This window comes from Martes martes (assembly GCF_963455335.1).
Source record: "Martes martes genome assembly, chromosome: 11".
NCBI classification, from domain to species: Eukaryota; Metazoa; Chordata; class Mammalia; order Carnivora; family Mustelidae; genus Martes; species Martes martes.
Window position 1 is genome coordinate 104,420,003 of NC_137899.1, and position 22,260 is coordinate 104,442,262.

General features: G+C 50.9%; 1 protein-coding gene across 3 annotated transcripts in view; it reads left to right on the forward strand.

Annotated features, from left to right (window-relative positions):
- Positions 1–22,260, forward strand: part of DPP6 (dipeptidyl peptidase like 6) — a gene marked incomplete at its 5' end in the record, with an annotated part of 869,135 nt that overhangs the window by 194,387 nt on the left and 652,488 nt on the right. Inside the window, one exon of one of the 3 annotated variants that reach the window (XM_080819088.1) lies at positions 15,871–16,128. The exons of the other annotated variants lie outside the window; for them this stretch is intronic. Coding sequence (XP_080675214.1) covers positions 15,871–16,128 — 258 coding nt within the window. Of the gene's footprint in view, positions 1–15,870; positions 16,129–22,260 lie in introns of those variants that run through there. 3 annotated transcript variants of the gene reach the window in all.

The following is a 22,260-nucleotide window of genomic DNA, read 5'->3' on the forward strand; positions in this document are numbered from 1 at the left end:
AGCTTTGAGCTGGTAGGACGGCAGCCTTCCCAGGAGCCAGCAGGGAGAGAGGTGATTGACCAGGACCAACTTTGACCCTGGCAGGTCCCTCGGCAGAAAGATCTCAGTCTGTTTACCTTCTGTGAATTCATTTTCCCTGCTAGCATTCTCAAACGTTCACTGGGACGGAATCACCGTCGAAGCCAACGGTGAAGGTCCCCCGGGACCCCATGGCAGGCTTATCCAGGGCTCTGGCCCCGAGCCACGTGGATTTTTCCGAGCTTCACAGTTGGCCCTTTAAGCAAATATTTACAGAGTTGTTTTTAAAGAATCACTGATGCTGTAATTAAAAACAAGGCTGAGTTTTAAAGCAGAGAGTTACGAGATGAGTCAATGACAGACTAACCCGTCGAACCCCGCTGGTGTGACTGCTTGCCTCCAGGATCCCACACAGGGAGATGGGCACCGCTTGGGAGCAGAGAGGCAGACGGCTGGAGGCCCTCCCTCCTTTTAAGGAGCTTGGGCCCTGGGGAGGACAGGCAGGGAGCCTATCTGGGAAGGGCCCGCTGTGCCTGCGGAAGGAAAACACAGTGTGGCCGTGTTTTCAAACCTTTCTCTAAAGTCATATACCAGTTTCACAAATAGCGTGACCCACTGCTGGATTGTGGCCCACAGTCTCTTTAAAGCCCGGAAGAGTATCGTCACCTCCCCGGTGTCCCGGCGGCTCCCCGTCGGGTCTCCTCCCAGCGCACTCCCACGAGGTGTCTTCCAGTCCACACCTCTGGGAAGGCTGTTGGAGATAAGCCCGGGGTGAATGAACGTCCCCGTAATTTGAACACCTACTCTGTCTGCCACGGGGTTCTTTGCCTCAACCCTAGTGCGATGCCTCTCTTGTCGCTAAGGAGCTTTCCGTGGGGGAGATGAGACGTGAGCGGCCGTAGGGAGTGCTCAGTAAGATGCGCTGCGTGAGTAGATGAATGACGGCACAAGGGGGTGGGGGAGGGTTGTGTGTTGTGGGAAGCTGGTACTTAGAGATGCTACGAGGATTCCACAGGTTCACAGAAAATCATGGAAGGCGTCCTGCAGGAAGTGGCCTGTGAGCCAGGCTTTGAAGTACGGCTATGGTTGTGCCATCTGGAAATGCAGCTTGACGGCTTCTCGGCGGGACGTGCTGTAAGTGTGTGACGCCTCGGAATGCCGGCAGCGAACGGGGAGAAGACCGGTGCGCGTGTTCTCAGGCAACGTAGCACGCGGCCCCGGGTTGGTGTCCCAGCTCTGGGGCACCCGCACCACAGACCTTCTAGCACTCCTGAGTGCGATGCTGTCCAGAAAACGTGACAATAAAGCCGTCACCCCCTAAATCGAATCTGTTCTTACTTATCAACAAAACCCTTCATGGACCAAAGGCTGACGACTAAGTCCGGAGCTCACGTGGAGGTGTCCAAGGGACCCATCGATGTCCTCACTCCCCACATCCTTGGCCCATTTATAGAAACACGTGCGTGTTTTAAAATATGACTGAATTGGAAGGGGAGGTGAACCATGAGAGACTATGGACTCTGAAAAACAACCTGAGGGTTTTGAAGGGGCGGGGTGGGAGGGTGGGGGAACCAGGTGGTGGGTATTAGGGAGGGCACAGATTGCATGGAGCACTGGGTGTGGTGAAAAAACAATGAATACTGTTACGCTGAAAATAAATAAAAAATTGGAAAAAAAAATAAAAATAAAATATGACTGAAAATAAGTTGTAAAGCTGCTTTCTCCAAATTAGTGAATAACTTTATGCAGGCCAAGAAGGCTCGTGCTGACAAGGCCATCGCGAGGCTCCCGTCCGCCATCCCCGATTCATTTCATGTTTCCTCAGAAAGGATGTCGCTGTCAGGGTACAGCCTCTTCTCTCTGGGTTCCTTTTTCTCCTAAAAGGACGAGGGGTGGGAGGAAGGGGAGGGTTAGGCGGAATAAGCCAATCTAGGCCACATAAAGCTCGCTTTAGCCACGTCCCCCCTCCCTTTCAGCGGCTCCCCTGCCGGCCCCGTCTCCACGGAGGCCCGCTCAGTGTCCCATCCCCAGGGGCGCGCTGGGCAGACAAGGCTAAAGCCGATTCAGGATCCCTCCTGAACCACAAAATTCACGGCACACGAAGCCATCCACGGGCCGTGTCTGACCTCCACGACGGGGGACATTTGGCCCATGGCTGCCCCCCTCCCCCCGCCCCCAGGAATCGCTGAATCTTCCGTGAATGAGACGCCAGAGTTATGGTTCATTTGCTGACTTACTGTTTCTTTTAATTTTTTTTAACACTTTTTAAAAATTTCTTTTCAGCGTAACAGTATCCATTCTTTTTGCACCACACCCAGTGCTCCCTGCAATCCGTGCCCTCCCCAATACCCACCACCCGGCTCCCCCCCCACCTCCCCCCTTCAAAACCCTCAGGTTGTTTCTCGGAGTCCACAGTCTCTCATGGTTCACCTCCCCTTCCAGTTTCCCTCAACTCCCTTCTCCTCTCCAGCCCCCCATGACTTACTGTTTCCGAGAGCATTTATAGAGCAGCCGTCGTCCCGTCCCCTGGGAAGCAGAAGTGCCCTAGAGGCCGGCCCCTTCCCGCGGTCCCCGGAGGCAGAGAGGGTGGGACGGGAGGCGGCCGAGCGGCCGCGGCGCGGAGCTCCCAGGGCGCCCTCCGGTGGCCCCGCAGGCTGTCCGTGTGCCGCCAGCGCCTCCGCGAGGCTCCTTCGTGTCCTTGTGACTGGTCTTTGTGTTGTTGGTTCTGCTGCTTGGGTTTTGGCCGGGGATTGAATTCATCAAAAGGTCGTTAAAATAAAAAGCTGTAAGTGGCTAGGATTTGCCAGCCTGCGCAGCAAGGCTAGGGATGCCGTCGCAGGGGGGCCGTTGGTGTAGACGGGGCACGACGAGAAGCCACAAGAAGGGACGAGAAGGGAAGACATCCAGGAGATGAGGAGAAATGCATTAGCCCGTCTCGCTCCTGTTGTCTCCTGCCCCGGGATCAAAGCAAAGAGCAAAGCACACGCAGGGGCCGAGCGAATCAGCCGCTGCAAGACACGAGCCTGGTTTCCTCGCGTTCCTCTCCCAAGGCCGAGCTCAGGACGACGCCGTCTGAAGCCTCGCTGGCGCTTACATCGATAAGCAGGCTGATGATCATGGGGTCAAATGCCCGCTCGTCCAGTTTTTAGGGAGCACCCGCGCCCCACCGCCATGTGACCGCGGCCGGAGACTCAAAGGCCCGGGCCGGCAGGGACACACACGGGTTCTGAGGATCAGCTTCTTCCCAGACCCTGTGGGTGCAGAGTTCCGTGTGTCCCTCCGAGGCGGAGTGTGTTGACTCCCACCCCTTACTCTGACGGCTGGTGCCCCGGGCTCGGCCCCCGGGCTCCTCGCGTCCGCTCGCCGCCCTCCGCCTGGACCGCAGGCTCCCGGCAGCTCGGGGTGAGGGGACCGACCCGGTGCGGCCGCTCTGATGCCAGCTCGCGCTCTCCTCCTCAGGAGGCAGCCGGCCGCGGGCTCGCGTATCGGAAAGCGCAACCGGTGTAAGCCCTGAGGAACGTGAGTTTTAACGTTTCCAGGCGGTAAAGCCGTGACGGTCTCCCCCCTCCACCGCCTGTTGAGGACCCACGCGGCTCCCCTGGGGCTTCAGCGACCTTGGATGGAGCACGTTTCCTCGCTGCACACGGGGGAGGCCTCAGAGTGGGAGCGGATTTTCCCGCAGACGCTCTTGTTGGAGGAAAAGTGGAAAAGTCGATGGAAAGCCTGAGTATTGTCTCTCAGGATCCTAGACAAGAGCCCACGGGCGAATCCGGGGGGAAGCCTAATGGCGCGTTCTGTGGGTTGTCAGCCACAGGGAGCCATGGTTTTCCTGAAGGTTCGGCGGATGTGAGAAGGTGACGGCTTACTGGAACCCCTCGGGAACCCTGTGTGAGAAGCCGATGCCTAGTGAGTCCTCCCCCTGCGGAGGGCCAGGGAGAGGAAGAGGAGGAGGAAGATCACCCTTGGGGATGTAACAGTTCCCGATGGGAAGGAGTGAAATCGGGGGTTTCTGCCTGGGGTCTGGTTCTGTTCGGCAATTGTGTGTTGTGAGGGTCCTGGGTTTGCGTCCCTGCGAGCCCTCATCCTTTCCCGTCGTGGCCACGAGCCCTCAGGTGCTCCCACAACCGTGCTCAGAGGCAGAAGGCTGGAGGGGGCAGTGCTGGGGGGCGGCGAGGAGGGCCCCTCTTCCTGCCACTCTCCTTTACTCTGAGGAAAAAATCTTGCCAGTAGCCACCCCGGGACTGGTCACGTCTCTCTAGCCAAGCAGACACTTGTAACTGGAAGATAGAAATCCTCTATTTTGGGGCCAAAAGAAGGGGCAGAGGCAGGATTCTGGGGGCCGAGGAGGCTCGGTCACCCAGGTGGCTCTGAGTGCAGAACGCGTGTGGGTATAGGCTTCCAGGAAAAATCCCTGTGATTCCCTTTGGGAAAGAAAAATGCTTTGGCTTCTTTCCAAACACAAAGTCCGTGAGTAACATCCGGGTCTTTCCCAGCGTGCAGCGTGGTGCGGATCTGGGGTTGTTATTATTATTATTATTTAATTGAAGTGTAGTTGACACACGATGTTACACTGATTTCAGGTGTGCAACACAGTGACTCACAAGTCTGTCCCGCGTGCTGTGCTCACCACAGGCGTAGCTCCCTTCTGTCCCCACATGGCCCTGTCCCAGCACCGCCGACCAGATTCCCTGTGCTGGGCCTTTCACCCCCGCGACGCGTCCGTCCGTAGCTGGAAGCCAGTCTCTCCCATGGCCTTCCACCCACTGTGCCCATCCCTCCAAACCCCTTTCCCTCGGGCAGCCGTCGGTGTGTTCTCTTGTGTCTGTTTTCGTTCTTGGTTTTTAGATCCCACGTATGTGTGAGGTCACGTGGCATTTGTCTCGCTCTGTCTGACTTATTGCACTGAGCCTGATACCCTCTGGGACCATTTGTGTTGTCACAAATGACAAGATCTCATTTTTTATGGCTGAATAATATTCCATCATGTACATACATCACACACATGGTAAACACATCACTTCTTCATCCATTCATCTACCGATGGACTCTTGGGCCGCGTCCATGTCTTGGCCATCGTAAGTAATGCTGCAGTAAACATAGGGTGCACCTACCTTTTTGAGTTAGTGTTTTCATTTTCTTTGTGTAAATACCCAGTAGTGTGATCGCTGGGTCATAGAGTCGTTCTATTTTTAACTTTCTGAGGACGCTCCCTGCTGTCTCCCACAGCGGCTGCCCCAGTTTGCATCCCCACCAGCAGCTCACGAGGCTTCCGTGGTCTCCACATCTTTGCCACCACCCGTTGTTTCCTGTGTTTTTGACTTTACCCAGTGCAGATCTGGAGATCAAGGAGATGCCCTCTTTGTAGAACTCTTTCATCATGCCTTGAGTAGTTAGATCTAACTAGCAAGGCTTAGCACAATGCCAAGAAGGGAAACGTTCCAGAAGCTGGGAGGGGGTACTTAGCGCTGGTGAACACGTGAGCTTCTCCAACATCCTTCCTAGCTAAGACTTTGGAAGGAAAAACCCCCACAAAACAGAATGCATTGATCTTAGCAGTGATTCCAAGATCAGTGGGAGATGGAGGGGTCTGGGGCTCACCGGCTTTGATTCTCTCCCTGCAGCTGTGTCTCCTGGCTTTAGGAGAGTACCGTCATTGCACTCTCATCAAGAACAGAAACCAAGCGCTGGGCGGGGCTGAACTCTTGAAGTGCTCTGTGCTCTCGAGAGGCCATCATATCAAGAGGCTGTTTTTCACCCGGAGGCTCCGTCTGGGCAGGCTGCCTTCCTGGGGATTCAGTAGCTGTCTGGTACCTCAGGGCCCGACGTGCACAGTTGTAGATGGGAAGACTGAATAAAATGCAGGTGTAATCAGTGGGTAAAATGCTAGACTAGTACGTACTCCAAGTTTTCGGTTAAGGTGCCCATCATGGTACAAGTCCACCACTTGAGGGTCTGCGATGTAAGTGGGTCACTTGTTTGAAGCCTTCTATTTTATCTTAGCATACTCATGAGTTTTGTATTCTATCCCATATTTGGATAGAATGACTTTATATCATTTCTCTCTGAACAAATTAAGTGTTGAAGAAAGGTATTGGAGACTCGGAATTCATTTAGATCATAACCAGCCATTTACATCTCGCTCGGAGTTAAAACCTGACGTTGTGCACGGTCTCAGGGCTCTGAGAGAGAGAAATAAAGGCATCCCGAAACACGGATGGAAACAGAGCCTTTCCCACTGCTGTAAGACGGCTCAGAAATCCTTCAGAGTCCTTTGAAAGCATTCATTTATCCGTCCTTCCTCGCAAAGATTGAAAAGGTTCTGTATAAATGATGTAATTTGGGTATTGTTGGGTTACAAGGGAATGAAATGGCGGTGATTATGGGAACAGTGCGGAGGATTGAGGTAATAGGACCCATCAGAGACTCCGTGCAATCGAGGGCGTAAATGCGGTCTACCTCACCCTGTTGTAGCAGAGTCAATTTTATTTTTGCTGTGAGTGAAGGAAAAAAAATCTGTTCAAATTGCAGGCTTATATGACTAATGGATTTATTTAGCCAACGGGCAATTTCTGTTTACCTGTCAAGCAAAATATAAATATAAGTAATTGTTGGGGGAATTGCTTTTTTGAGTTCCAAATTACAATGATTTGAAATGCAATTAGTGGTATAGACAAACCTATTTTCCCCCTCTATGAGAAGGAAGCGGTTCAGAAATGGGTAGGAGGCAGCTGATGGCATTACAGTGCACAGTGGAGTGAATTACCCACACGAAGCAAATGAGTGGCTTCATTTAGGTTTTATTGCTCCTAATGTAATATGTTTTCATTAATGAGAACCACAGCTTCTCACGCGGGACACACCTACCCACGCGTGGGTGAATCAGGGTTTTGCATCGCTGTCTCTTGCAATCGCCCAAGACAACGCGAAGAGAGAGGACACAGGCTTGGGCTTTGCTTTCTCTCCCACGGTCAAGGGTCACACTTCATACGTAGAATCTATTTGCACACTGATAGTCATGCACAAACATTAAACATGTACGTGTGGCTCAAAAAACGTGTTAAAATTCAAGAGACACCTTTGAGCCACCCGCAGTAGCGTTAGTCCATTTTTTTAACATAGGTTTGTGTTCATAAAAATAGGGTGTTCCATGGAATTCTGGAAAAAAAATCTCAAGTGATGATGGGGGAAAAATGGAGTTTATAACAGACATCTTAATGTGCCTTAAAGCAGTAGATTTAGGAAATTTAAGTTCATAAAAGTCAGTTTCCAACTTAAATGTGTTTATTAACCTCATTGATTTTTTAATTCAAGACCAAGTTTTCTCTTATTGCATTAAAAAAGCGGTGGGTCTGAAATAGAGGCACTGAGGACTTTTTAATGAAATCAATTTTTGAAAGTAATGCTCTTTTTTTTTTCTTCTCTTGCAATTCCGCCGGCTTGTCTGCCGGATTGCATATATTCTGGTAAGGCAGGAGAGACATTTTGCAAACATGCAAAATCCAAGTGTCTGTGAGATAAGCCCCAGGGAGGGTGGTATCTTAGCTTGGATCGTATCTTCGGTTTCTGCCTCGTCAGTCCTCTCTTGGCCACTACCGTCTTCCCGAGATGAGCCTTCAACGTCTCAGTTCAGGGGTGAAATGGCTGAAAATGTCCTGAAAAGGTCCGCTCTCCTGCATTCCATGTTGACTTCCAACTGCTCAGATAACCTCTATTTAAATGAGGGAGACGGGCCTGGTGCATTCCCCAAAACTTCTTACCCTCTGGAAAATCCTTGTTGAGTATTTGAATCGGCAAGCCTTTTCCCGGGAGAGAGCAGACCTTCAGGGGAATCTTCGAGGCCACCTTGGTGCCATTTAGAATAAAGGACTCAGGTACATTGTTACCCCAGTCTGGCGTTTCTCAGACTGGAGCGTGTATCAGTCACAGTGACCTGGGCGACTGATTAAAATACAGGTTGTGAGCCCGAACCCCAGGTTTTTGATTTAGTTCATTTGGGATGGTGTCCAGATTTCTTATTTTTAACAAATTCCTAGGGGATCCCTGTACCGCCGGTCTAGAGATAGTTCTTCGAGTGGATTGAAAATGCCACTTAGCACTCGTCCAATAAATAACTAGGGCATTCTTATGAACACATTAGTGATCTAGTGCTCTCCAAGAGTCTTTTTCTAATGAAACTAGCAGGACTATAAATGTACCAGAATGAGCAAGAAATTGAGAAAAATGCATTTATTCCCAAAAGGAAGTCATTTTCAATCTGGCCATGTAATTTATAACATTAGTCTTCATTCACTGTAAGGAGTATCGACTCTCATCTGTAGGAAAGCGGGGACTGTGTTCGTTTCAGTCCATCACTTTGTCCCTAGCACACCTAGCCGGCGTCCGAATATTTACTGAGTGAGTACGTGGATTGCTTTCAGCAAAGACTGACATTAGCTCTACCATTCTGCGTGCCTGGGTTTGGTTTTTGTTTTAGTGAGCTAATGAGACCACCAGCGTATGCTGTAACAATTCATTCCGGTTTGACGGCTCATTCAACACGCATTTGTTCCAAGATCCATCTTTGGCGGATGCACAGCTGGTCAGCTGTGACAGAGCTGATCCGCACTGGGCTCGGCTCGCTGGCTCTGCTCTGTGCTCCCTGATTACCGGGTGTGACTTGAAACTGTGGGCTGGGTTCAGGTCTCTCCAAGGGCACTTGTTCTAGAGGCCAAGCCAATGTGGCAGCTGCCACCCAGGATGCGTTTTCATGCGGTTGGGTCACCTGAGTGCAAGAGGTCGGGCAGTCTGGACAGGTGCCTTGAAGCCTCTGCCTGTATCACGTCCATTCATGTTCCAACGGCCAAGGGAAGTCACTCAAGAAGTCGGTGGGGGCGGTTTCGGATGCCTTATTTGAAGGGTTAGGGAATAAGAAAATATTTGCCAAACAACATTCCAGTCTGTTAGTTTTGAACATGGAAATAATGTTGCCCCCTTCTTCTTTTTTTTTTTTTTTTAAGATTTATTTATTGCTTGAGAGGGAGAGAGAGAGAGCGCACGCGTGCACATGGGCGCGTTGGGGGAGAGCCAGGAGGAGAGAGTCTCAAGCAGATTCTGGGCTGAGAGCAGAGCCTGACACGGGCTCGATCCCACGACCCCAAGATCACGAGCTGAGCTGAAAACCAAGAGTCGGATGCTTCACGGACTGAGCCGCCCGGGCGCCCCTGGAAATAATGACTTCTTATCTAGAACCTCGTGGTTGGGAAACGTAGTCCTGCTCTCGGAAGAGGCAGCTTGTCCTCAAGGCTGCGCCGCCACCACACGCCTGAAGGAGCGGGTGGTCCTCTTGGCGCTGCCCCTCTCGGCCACCGCTGACCCTTGTGTTTCTTTTCACTCAGGCCCTGGTTGTTTGCAAATGACTTTTGACGGATGCTTTTCCAGACGGTGCCTTAACTCAAAGGAACGGTCTTAAATTCTGGTAATTTTTGTCACGGGGTAAGATGGTGAGAGAAGTGCTTCTGTGAGAGAGGTTTCCAGATTCCTGCCAGCAGGGGTCCAGGCGGCAGGTGGCACTTGTCCTACCCTGGTCTGCCTCACCGGGGCTGCCGGCCTGGACCCTCCGAGGCACACCACGGGGCCTCCAAGTCTCTCCTCTCGTCCCTCTTTGCATCTTGCCGCCAAACGTGACGCGTGGACCTGGAGGCCCGTTCGCTGCCGGCCTTCCTTCCTTTTGCCCTCGCTCGCTCACCAGCCCCGTCTTTTTGGGGGGATTACATCAGCGGCACACTCAGCCTCCCTCAATTTTAGTCCTGTCGTACGTTCTAGGAACACACCGTATCCCCTTCCGTTTTATAACTGGAATCATTTTTAGTGGAGTCAGATTTTCTTCATTTTTCAGTAACTATTTCCACTGGCCTGCGAGTGGGTATGATTTACAAGGCAGGATTAAATAACTCAGCCTCAGCTCTGTGTCCACTCTCCAAAGAAGACCCTGCCTTGGAATGACCCTGTTTCTTTCTATCCTTTCCTGGTCCAGTTGTTGTTTTCAAGTAAAAGCCTAAAACCCTTCTGGGGTGACACGATACAAAATAGGAACAGTAACAATAATAATAAAATAAGTTCCAGAAGCCCCGTGTGAGGGTTGGGGCCCTGAACTTGCTAGCCCGTGTCACGTGTCATTCCGAGCACACCCAGCCTTGGAATTCCAGAATGCTCGCCGTTGGTCACGCGAGAGCGCGGGTTAGAGCGTTCTCTTCCAGAACACAGTCATCACCTCTGTTGGCTAAAGCAGGAGGCACTGGGTTGCAGGGGCTCGTTTATGTCACTTTAACGTTAAAGGGAAACAGATTTAACTTAATTCAGGAGACCGGAGGGGTGCATGGCTGGAAAGGGCGAGGAGCTCTGGGGGCATCTCAGAGCCGAAGTCACATCCCTTTTGATCTAATATTACCTAACGTATGAATTAAGACAATTCAGATAACGGCATCGTTCTGTTCAAATGATCGCCGGGAACAAACAGAAACAACAGACTCTCTTCCAGATCTCATGCTCTGAAAATCTTAAGAGCCTCGGAAAAGGCTTGCGTAATGAGGACACGAGAAAAGACGGCGGATGGTGCCTCCTCCAGGAGGGAAAGAGATTGCTTGGATAATTTTGGAGGAGACACTGGCATTAAAAGCGAGATTTTAGAAATACGCAGAGAGCAGCAAGGAATTTGTAGAGAAGAAAAAAAGAGAGAGTATTGACAGTGACCCAGAGCAAGGACAGGAAGGGGAAGGAAAGAAAGGAAGAGGAGTGGGTGGGGGGTGGGCGGTGGGCAGGAGTCAGAGGCAAGAGGAGGGACAGCCCCCACCCACCGGGCTGGAACAGCTGTGTCCTCTAGGTTGACCCCAGCCTTTTAGTTAAGTCGGTGGCTGTTGTAGGGACCTGGCAATCCGCTTGGCCTCCTGTGTGGATTAACAGCCTGTGTTCGGAGGCACAGGGTGAGGCAGCCTGGTCGTCCTTAGTAGGTGTTGGCACCAAGTACCAACACACAGGTGAACAATGGCTATATTAAAATGCAAATAAAAGTGCCACGGGGAGATTCACAGCGCACTTTATTAATTTTAGAGTAAGACCTTTTGTTGGGTTAAAATAAATGTTTCTGTCTACAACAGTAATTGTTAAGTACCAACTTGAAAAGCTCAAAATTAACGCAACGCCTGCCTTCATTTTGTGTTTTTCAAAAGCCGGGACTAAGCCATCCCTTTTTCTTGTGCTGGGCATTTCCTATTTGTAAAGTTTGTAAAGAAGTCATGTCGCCCGGGCTTCCTGGTTGCCAGGCATCTTGCAAAAAAAATTTTTTTTTCTTAAAGACAGATAAATAGAGTTACGTTGGGAAGAGGCTCTGTATGTATGCTACTGAGATACTGTTTTATTTCTCCCCTTTGATATGAGTACAAGGTGATAATACCCAGAAGATGCTGGCGTCCAGTGCCTTGGGGAAGTCCTTCTGTTAGCTCAGCATGTGCTGCTGGTCATTTCCTTTCTCACGTCACAGCATCCGGAAGGAATCAAATCTCAGATCGGGCTCTGCTCTCCTCCTTTCCTTCGCAGAGAAAGAAGACGTAAACTACAGGGTATAATTCTCTGCTAGAAATAAGAAAACCTCTTAGCTAATAAAAACCATGCTTAGCCTGCGGAACTCAGTATACTTTTGGGTATTTTCACAAGGCTTAGCTTGCATGTGAACCACACAAAGGTCCTTTTATTGTCATTTAAAAAAAATGACTGTCCACCATATTTTGCAGCATTTGCCTAATTCCAATGACTTGCCATATTTGTTTTGTAAATTGGTGCTGGGGAAAATAAACACACACCCACACCTTTATTTAATAAATAGGGGAGAAACTATCCTTTGCAACTCGGTGGAAAAATGGGTCCGTAGAAACGGTTTTAAGCAGTATGGAGGGATCAATATCTTGATATGAAGTAATCCATGAGATATTTTCAAAAAAAGGAGTTTCCCGTAAGCAGAAGTGGGGTCTGTTTTGATAGAGCATCTTCACGGTGTTTGGTGACGGGTGAGCCGAGACGGTTATTGACCTGCGTCCTGAAACGCATCTATATTTAAGTGCTCATCCGGAAGTTCTGCACTCTTCGGAACCTCTCCCCTATTTAAGGAAGGGGGGTTGCTGAAAAAGCTATCGAAGACAGTAAGTGAGCTAATCACGTATCCTAAACACAAAATGCCGTCGTTGCAATTCTCCCCAATTGCATTTCCTCATGCAGCCCAGAATGCTAACCGATTGGCTCAGTTGCCTTTGTGACTTCTGAGTCCTGGCATTAAAAATATTAAGTATTGGGGCCCCTGGGTGGCTCAGTGGGTTAAAGCCTCTGCCTTCGGTTCAGGTCATGGTCTCAGGGTCCCGGGATCGAGCCCCACATGGGGCTCTCCACTCAGCGGGGAGCCTGCTTCCTCCTCTCTCTCTGCCTGCCACTCTGCCTACTTGTGATCTCTCTCTCTGTGTGTCAAATAAATAAATAAAATCTTTAAAAGCATATTAAGTGTTAAAAATACACTGCCCTTGGCAAAGAAATGCTTAAGGCACATGTGAAATGTGTGCCATCACGCATGTGTGTATTTACACTCTGAGTCTAGAACGGTCTTGAGGATGACTGGTGCTCTGAGTGCAGGGTGGAGGACAGTAGCAGATATTTGGGAGGGAGGTAGCAGGCCCTCAGTCTAGAGAACACCTGAAAAGGACCTGAAAAGGCTCGGTGCAGGCTGACTTCCCCTGGTGGCTCTGGCGGCCCCCCACCTGCCTCGGGGGCTCCACCTACTCGGCCCGGAGCCCCTCCCTCCATCTCCTATTTCTCCTGATTAATTTTTAGATTTGTTCTCTCTCAACACAAACGTGTACCTCAGCTCTCCTTTCAGTGGTTCATGAGTCTTTGCGTTTCTTCACTTTACAATAATTTTAAATAAAAATTGCTTATTATGTTGTCTGAATCATGTAGTTAAGATCTCTGACACTGACCGAATTGTAATTTGAATACCCACACGCTCACCTGAGAATGATTTTTTTTTTTTTACGATTTTACTTATTTGAGAGAGAGAGCAAGTGTGAGAGAGGGAAGGTCAGAGGGAAGAAGCAGGCTCCCTGCTGAGCAGAGAGCCCGATGCAGGACTCGATCCCAGGACCCTGAGATCGTGACCTGAGCCGAAGGCCGTCGCTTAACCACCTGAGCCACCCAGGCGCCCTGAGAGTGATTTTTCAAAGTGAGGGCCGCACTTCCATCTCTCCGTTTCAACCTCGTATTGTGAATGTGCACAGTTCTCTATAGCATTGGGTATGATACATAAGCTCTTTCTGTGTAAATACTATATCTTGTATAAAACGTTAGTACAAGGAGCGTCTAATGCCACTTCTTATACTTTGTGTGAACACATACATGCCAATGGCGTATGTATGTTACATAAGTAAGACCCCACCGGCCTCTATATTTAGTGAAGTGTCAGGACCGAGATGCTGCAGGGAGCAGCACGAGCTTTCCTTTCAAGTCGGGCTGGGAAAGGCTGCTTCCTCCCATCAAAAGCACAGCTGGGGCGGGGGAGGGGGGGTGACAGCAAGGTTTCCTATTTATCTAAATGTGATGACTTTTAAAGTGTCATTTTGTGGCTCTTGTAATTGCTGCCTCTGTCTTCAAAGTAAAGAGGGCTGGTGAAGCTCTGTGCGCCCCCCAGACCTGTGGGCGGGACATCTGCCTGCGCGGGAGGCCTTTTACTGCTTTAGGGAGCCTCTTAGCTGTTGGGAGGTTGGTTTTCCTTGTTTTCACGGTTGCCTAAATGTCTTTAAACCACTTTAACCATCGCACTCTACTTCATGGTGGAGGGAAGCCACAGTGGGTTCAGCAGAGGGCGGGTGTGGCAATACATTCCAATTAAACAAGACTACCCACTGGGTGGAGACTTGGGGAGAGTGTGAAAAGGGGCTGGAACTGAAGTCCTCCCAGGAGGCTTATTCACCAGCCTTCAGCTTCTCCGAGTTAGGGACACTGGTGGGAAGAGGCGATTCGGGACCAGGCAGGGGCTTTCTTGGGGATATCCGGGCTTGGGCAGTGAGGCCAGGGGATCGCCTTGGATTCAGACCCAGCAAAGGCTGCTGAGCCCGCAGTATGGCCTTCTGAGGGGCCATGGCCTCGCCTTTTTATTTTTTTTAAACCTAAATCAAATAGTCATGGAAACCTAGACGGAGCAGGAGGCGGCGTCCCCGTGTCCGGGAAGAAGGCGAAGTTGAAGATGCCCACTCTGACCGGGTGTGGAAGGAACGGCCACGTGGGCAGATGCGAGCTTTTCACCTGTCCCCTCCCGGAGTGTCAGGTCCTCGTTTCTGCTGAAGAGCAAGTCGGGACAGATGTGTCCCAGCTGCAGGGTCCGCGAACTAGAGGGAAGCGTTGCGGGTGGGATCCAGAGGAGAAGGAGGCGTCCCCAAGAGCCGTGAGGAAGTCGGAGGAGCGGACTGGAGACGGAGATCGCGGGGGCGGTTCCCGCAGGCCCGGAGGAGCGACCCCCGGGGCCAGGGCGGAGAGAACGCCGCCTGCGCCCGAGTGGGTGCCGGGTGCCGGGCGCCCGGGCATGCGGTGTCCTTCCACACAGGGGCGCTGGAGCACGTCTTACTGCAGCAAGATGCGCGAGTGCGCCCCGAGCCCGGCGCCCTGTGTGCTGTGGCTTCTCCGCGTCCCTTCCTCTCAGTCGGGGGCCGGGGGCGGAGCCAGCTTTGGAGAAGTTGCGGGCGTCCCGGAGGCTCGGCCTCTGCCTCCGTTCACTGAAACCGAGCAGGGAGCTCGCGGGGGCCACAGAAGGGCTGCGGTGGGCAGGGAGGAGCGCTGCGCCGAGTTGCTGGCGAGGCCTCCGCCGGGCCTTGCCTGCGGGCCTTCCGCGACCTGTGCCTGCCCCTCGTTCCGAGCCCGGGGGAAGGAAAACGAAGCTGCTTTCGGGGCCGCGCGGGGCTGGGGGAGCGGGGAGGGCTCCTCAGGAGCGGGGCACCCGAGCCGTCTCCGCGCGGCCCCGCGGTGGCTCGCCCTCGCCCCACTGAGCACCCGAGGCCCGAGGGGTCTTGGCTGTTGTGGTTGCAAGTTAGGCGAGACAAGCCGGAGGGGAGCGCCCGGGGGGAGCGCGGGGAAGGAGGCGAGGCTGCAGCCGCGCGGGGTGCGAGCGTGTGGACGCGGCGCGCAGGCCCGCGCCGAGGATGGGCGCCCTCGGGGCTCTGCCCCGCCTCTAGGACCCCCGAACCCGCCGCGTGTTCGGCCTGCGCCGCGCTCCCTTCCCGCGCCGCGGGGGGTGCGGCCTCCCGCGGGGCCCCGAGCGCGCGCCCCCGCCCCGCGCGCCCCCCCGCGCCGCCAGCCCCCCGCCACCCCGGCGCCATTACCCGGCCGCGCCGAGGGGCCGGTGGGGAGGGGGAGGAGGAGCCGCGCGAGGGGCCGGGTGGGGGAGCGCGGAGCGCCGCGCTGGCTCCGCGCCGGTCTCTAGGTGGTGCCAGTCCTGGGGCCGAGGCGTTTCCCTCGCTTTATGTTCGCGGGGGGTTTCTCCTTCCTCCGGCGCCGTCGCCGAGGCCGTCCGCGGCCGCGCAGAGTTGAACAGCGCGGAGAGCGGCGAGGCGGCGCGCACAGCCCGACCCCCGCTCCGCGAGCCGCCGGGGGAGGGGGCGGAGGAGCCGAGCGCGGCAGCCGCCCGGCGGCGACTTGAGAGTGGCGCGCGGAGCAGCGCGGCCGCCGGCTTCCCCTTCTCCCGCGGCTTCTTCCCTCTCCCCCGGAGGCGGCGGGGAGCGGGCGCCCGAGAGGGGCCGGCGGAGCCCAGGACGCCCCCCGAGGCGGCGGGCGAGGGCGCGGGCACCGATGGCTTCGCTGTACCAGAGGTTCACCGGCAAGATCAACACCTCGCGCTCCTTCCCGGCGCCCCCGGAGGCCAGCCGCCTGCTGGGCGGCCAGGGGCCGGAGGAGGACGGCGCGGGGCCCAAGCCCCTCGGAGCCCCGGCGCCCGCGGCGGCGACCCGGGAGCGCGGCGGCGGCGGCGGCGGCGGCGGCGGCGGCGGCGGCGCGGGTGGCCGGCCCCGGTTCCAGTACCAGGCGCGGAGCGACGGTGACGACGAGGACGTAAGAGCATCTTGGTGGGTGGGGGGCGGCGCGGGGCACGGGGCCGAGCGCTCGGGAGACGCGCCCGCTGCGCATCTGCGGGTCGGGATCGCCCTCCCGCCTCCCCTCCCCTCCTCTGCCTCCCCGGAGCGCCGCGGACTCGCTCCTCAGCGCCGATCTCGGTCACCGCTGTCCCGGAGCGGGGCTCGGTCTGCCGCGGCCAGGAGTTGGTGCTCCAGAGAGCAGCGTCTGTGGGGTTGCGCTGCTGGGATGTGGGATGGCTGGGGGGTGTCGCTGGGTGTGTGGATGTCTGTGGTTACTGTGAGGTGTGATGCACCCTAAGGGGAGAATTCCGTCTGTGCTTACAACTTGATTTTCCTCCCTCCGTTCGTTCCTTCCTTCCTTCTCTCCCTCCCTCCCTCTTTTCCTCCCTCCCTCCCATCCTTCCTTCCTACCCCCCCCCCAACCCCGCTTTAAGACCGAGGAAGATAAAGTCCCAGGCTTCCCACCTATCACCGGAATCTAGGAGCTGTGCCCTCCAGAACCTACCCTACGCTGTCCCTTTGCTCACATGACCTGTACTTCTCACCTCTCCAGGACACTTTCCCCTCCAGTGCTGATTTCCTTCGGGAAAGGGGTACAAAACACTCGCCTTTGAGGCCCAGCTTCCTGTCCCAGGGCCCAGCACAATTTTTGCTGATGGGAGCCAGGCCCTGCCCGTCTCCCACGCCCAGCCTTGGACTAGCAGCTCTACCTTAGACCTGCGTTAGGAGAAAACTTCTTGGCGAGCATGTTTTCTACTCTCCTTGGGCTAGAAGCCTGGGTTTCAAAGGTTGAATTTGCATATCACCTTAGTAACCGATGACTCAGTTAGGACACTAGCGGGCAGCTTAGATGGATGGGTCCAGCTACCTCTCTTGATTCCTTCCAGCTGTTACGAGGGCCAGGGAGGACCACAGGGAGAGGCAACTGCCTGGTGAGCTATCCTCTTCCCAAGAAGAGAGAAAAATGCCAGACAGGCTCTCAGACTGGCAGGCAGAGCTGGCCTGGCATTGTCCCTAGAGATATGCAGGGTGTGTTGGCTTGTAGAATCCGGTGTGTGTACCTTTGAAGAGTTTCCTTTCTGGGGGCAGTGGGCACAGGTCCTCATACAAGCCTCTCAGACCGTCGACCCTGACATACCCAGGGCTGCACATGTCCCGAGCAGGCAGTTGTGGTCATTCAAATATGTCTTGCCCTGAGACACATTGTTTCACCATTTGGTTTTTCTTTAATAGTCCAAGGTTGGGGTGGGGGTGTTGAGAACTTTCACAGGGACGAGTCTGAAAAAAATAAATAAATAAAACCACTGAGGTTTTGTTGTTGTTGCTGGTCGTTTTTGTTTTATGAATGGAGGACGTGAAGACTGATGGGGATGACAAAAGTTTGTGTGTGTGCACACATACAGACACACACCCCACAGCCTGTATCAGGCCTTGCGTGACATTTTCTTCTTTTCTTTTGGATCCTCTCCAGACTCCCCTGGTTACATAGATAGTGAGCGGAGAGATGTCCCTCCCTTCAGTGGGTCAGGTCCTGAGGGAAATGCATGCATTCTTCAGACATCTGGTTCAAGGAACTGCAAGTCTTTGAGGAGGGGTTTTACTGGAGTTGGGGCAAATTCTGGAGAATTAAAATATTGAGAATCTTGGGGAAGACAATTGAACTGCAATGCAGACAGAAATGATGCACTTTTTCCTTAAGTCTGACTTAAAACTGTGGAATTGTGTTATGCTTGAAGAACAATGCAGTTTCCATATCCTAGGCTCTAGGTGTCGCTAGGAGAAAGGAAAGGCAACAGTTTCTGAATTTTGTTTCTGTTGATCTCCACCCATCTCTCTCTTTTTATCCCCTTCCATCTTAGTTTGGAGCATATGGTTCCAATTTCTTCTTTTCGGTTTGATATATGCCTAGAACTGTTTCTCAGGTAAGCCGAGGGTTGAACTGAGGAACAAATTAGGGATCTGACATTTGCAAATGATTTCTGCTGATGTGACTCTGACATCAGTGTTTTTTCCTGAAAAATACAGAACAGTGTGTGTGTGTGAGAGAGAGAGAGAGAGAGAGAAAGAGATGTAGGTGTGGGTATAAACATAATGTAGACGCATATGGTGTCCTTATGAAATACATACAAATACATATGTATTTAAAAGGTCCAATGAAATCAATGACAGAGATAAATATGCATCAACTTCTTGAAAACTTTCATGTGTTTGTCTCAGAAATGGCTGTTCAAAACTGGAAAAGTTATGTCTAAAATTTAGAAAAGATAGATGTACATATTAAATCACTCTTCCTTCGGGAACCCTAACTGTCTTCCATCTAAGATAACGATTTAAAAAGATAGTAGATATAAAAACTGCTTTTCTGATACCGGCTTTTGTCAAGAATAGAGAATTTAGAGCCATCATTTTGCTCCCCAAATGTAAGCCAGAAGGTGTGCAGCTAATTAGGAAGGCATTGCTCATTATTCTTTGCGTGGTGACGCGCCCTTTGAAAACACTGATTTCCGCAGTTTGGCAGGGCCCAGTGGGTAGGCGGGAGCTGTCCGAGGTGCTGAAACCGTCTCTGCACAGCACCCCTCTGTCTGCGCATCCGGACCCTGGGACTGGTGGCTTTACTGCCATTCTGTGGCTTGTCAGTCCAGGAGAGCTGTTCCATGGCACAAAAACAACTTTCCTGCCTTGGTCACTGAGACAGTGATAAACAGAATGCCTTTAAAATCCAGTGGGCTTTGTGCCTCCTTCCATCTAAAAAGGGGGGAATGATACGTAATTCTTGACCTCTTTATGGGTGAATGCACACATGCCTGAATATGATGGAAAAGAAGTAATTCCCACAAAAATAGAATTTAGTAGTCAGGAGATCTAGCAGAGAGAAATCAAATGCTGAGGTTGTACAGTGGGTAATTAACTAGTATTGCATGGCGCATCTGCACCAACTACACATGTAAGGGATCTCCCTTCACCCTTCCAAAACCCCAGAAAAGCTTGCTTTGGGTGTGTCAGTTCTAGGACATGAAGTTTAGCTCTGAAATAGAAATAAAGCTAGAATACCTTTTCTACTGGAGTTTCCTCATCAGTCTTTTCTTTTTTCCTCTTTTTTCCCCTTCATCAATCTTAAATTTATTTAAATATAAAGTCAATTACTTGGGCAGCCCCTCTAATGAATCAATAGCTATTTTGATTTTAAATCCATGTGTTGGTTTAAAAATAAGTTGACTCTTAAAGGAAATATTGCTAGAAGTGACTTTTAATGGAATTTAGTAATTTCCAATGGGAATTAGCTGTGGCTGATTTTAAAATACTGGACTTTGTGCCTATTCTGCTTGAGTGGTTCTGTTTTATTTTTTTAAAGGACTTCAGAGCCCTTGGGCAGTAGTCTTATTGAGGTTACATTAGCATGTGCCTGTAGTCCTCCTTTTTAGTGACACATGATTTCCTAACAATACAAATGCGACGACAATAGGATTTTAAATCAGCAAATTGGCCAGAGCAGACACTGAGCAACGAGCCCCTGCTTATGATGTCTGTCAGCCCGACAGGGCCAGTTTCACTGTCCTGTATCTTCAGCATGATGGCTGTTCTTCAGCAGCAAGCCCGTCTTTCTCTCTACCTTGATTTTTCATTGGTGTGATGTCAACATCCTGTGAATTTCTTCTTGGTATCTGTCAACCTTAATGTTTTAGGTTGCTTGGCTCCACAGATAATTTTGTTTGCCTTATGACTTTCTTCTGCTCCAATTTTAATTTTTTTAAATATTTAATTTCCCATTATTTCCCTAATATATGAGAAAAAGCCTGGAACTTTCAACTGTCTCCTTGATCCCATTATTCTCATGACCGATTTGACAATTCTTCATGTCCTCCCCTACAGATATCACAGGGTCGTTTGGGGCTTTGACTTGAGGAGAGAGGTAGAACTCCCATCTCACTCCTCATAATGATAGTGCCTACGAAGTAAGTGCTATTACATGCTGAGCAGTGAAATTCATTCAGTTTCCGGGAATATGTTGTTGCCCGTACTAATCATATTATCCCTTAATCTTTCTTTCTCTACTGGTTCTCTCTCCTTCTCTGCCTACGAAGGGAAACAAAGACCATCTTCACTGGTCTGTATTACCAGCTCTGGCTACAGTCCTGTTTTATTTTCTTCTGTTATCATCCTTCTCAATCAAGTCGTCTACAACGGATTCCACGAACAAGTCATTGGCAGTCCTCTCCTGCTCGTCTATCTCGGTGGCTTGCTGCAGAAGTGCATACCAAATGTCATCGCTATTCTCTAAGTAACATGACATAGTGCCCTGTGTGTTGTCTTTTTAGTCCTTGTTGCTACACCTTTGGCTCTTGGGGACCAGTACCCTGCACTTCCAATGTTTGCATCGCAAGTCTTTCATGGTGCTGCTGGAACTCATGCCCTCTTTCTTTCTCAAGTTGGCCTCTGAGGTCTCTGCGACATCACTTCCTCCTACGCTTAATGTGGGAGCATGGGAGAACCTACACTCCCAAGGTTTGGGTTTCCACTATTCTCTTTTTTACCTTTTATACTTTCTAAAGATAAATTAGATCTCAGACAAATTACAAAGAAGGTGAAGGGAGCCGAGTATATCTGACGGCATCTGTGTTAGAAGATGACTAAGTAGCTTTCTACTCTAATATATATCCCCTAGCTTTTCTTTTGAAGATATTTTGCTTTTCTCTTTTACAGAATTGTAGACTTGAAAGGACCTTGGTGAGCGCCATCTTGATCTCTCTTCCAGGCTTTTGTTCCATATATCAGACAAGTAGACGCTAGACTGTTTTTGTGATGATGACAAGATGGATACATGGAATAAGTCCCTCATGTTTCCCCCCTTTATGTCTGCTTATTCTAAACATCTTTTCTCCTAATCTTTTTGTTTGTTGTGGTAGTATCGCCACTCCTTACATCTCAGAGCATGGCATACAGGGTGTGAAATCATGTACAAATAACATTTGCTCGGTATTTGTATTTCTTCTTTGTTCCATTAAATATTTCAGTAGATAAGCTTTGAGGTCCTCTTAGGAGTTTAATGCCCTATAAAACGATATCCTAGCACCCTGCTGGATACAGTACTCGTTCTCCTGAAAAGTTGAGTTTTTGCACTTTGGGACGTATTTTAAATGCATTGGAATCATTGACCATGTAAAATAGTCTCTCTGAAGTGCTTTGGTGAAACCAATCATCACTGAAGTCTTGCAAATATAAATCTATGTCTATAAAGAATTCGCTGAAATTATCATACATCTACAGCAAGATTGTATAAGATTTTGCTAACTCTCTCAGCACAGAGAACGTAGTCGTAGTTAGGAAATTGTCTAGATTGAAGGAAGTAATACTAGTGACATAAACAAGGTCAGTGCTAGCTGAACGGTGGGTGAAGCCAAACACAGCATCGTAAACACCGTTCCTCTGCATCCCACCTTGTATTTTTAAAGGCCCCGTAAGATATACCTCACTCTGTCTCCGTAGTTACCTTGGCTAGGGAGGAAAAGCCCAGCTACCGAAGAGCTCATCTGCTGGCTTGAAAAATTAATAAGGATAAACCTAATTACTTTTCAGTTGGACGAGTCAGTTGTCAACTGTGAATGATAGCAAACAAATATCAGGGTGTTAACAAGCCTTTGGTCTCTAGAGCCAGTCCGAAAAGTATGTGTTTGCTTAAAGCCCAAGTTGTTTGTTGAAAGTGAACATTATGCCTTCTCCATGGATTTGAGTCCTGAGTAGCAGTAAAATATTTTGAGGTGGGCACGGAAGCCTACTTTATATGGCATGCCTTTTTTTTCCAGTGTTGCCAGCACACAGTTTTAAGTAATTTACTTGTATATGTTACCTGTGGATTTAAGGAGGTCTGAAGCATTAGAATAACATAATATTAATTTATATTTTTGACAATGGAACCAACTCATTTTCCCCCGTGAGATTAATACTCAAATGTCACCGTGTAGACAGGAATTTCTCTAGATGTTGGCTGTGGACGTTTTTTCTTCATAAAATAGAGCTTTTTAATTTTGTACCTAAAGCTTTTTCTTCTGTGGAGTCAGAATGATTAATGAGTTTAATTTTTGCAAGCAACTGGCAGGAGTTGCTGAGTAAG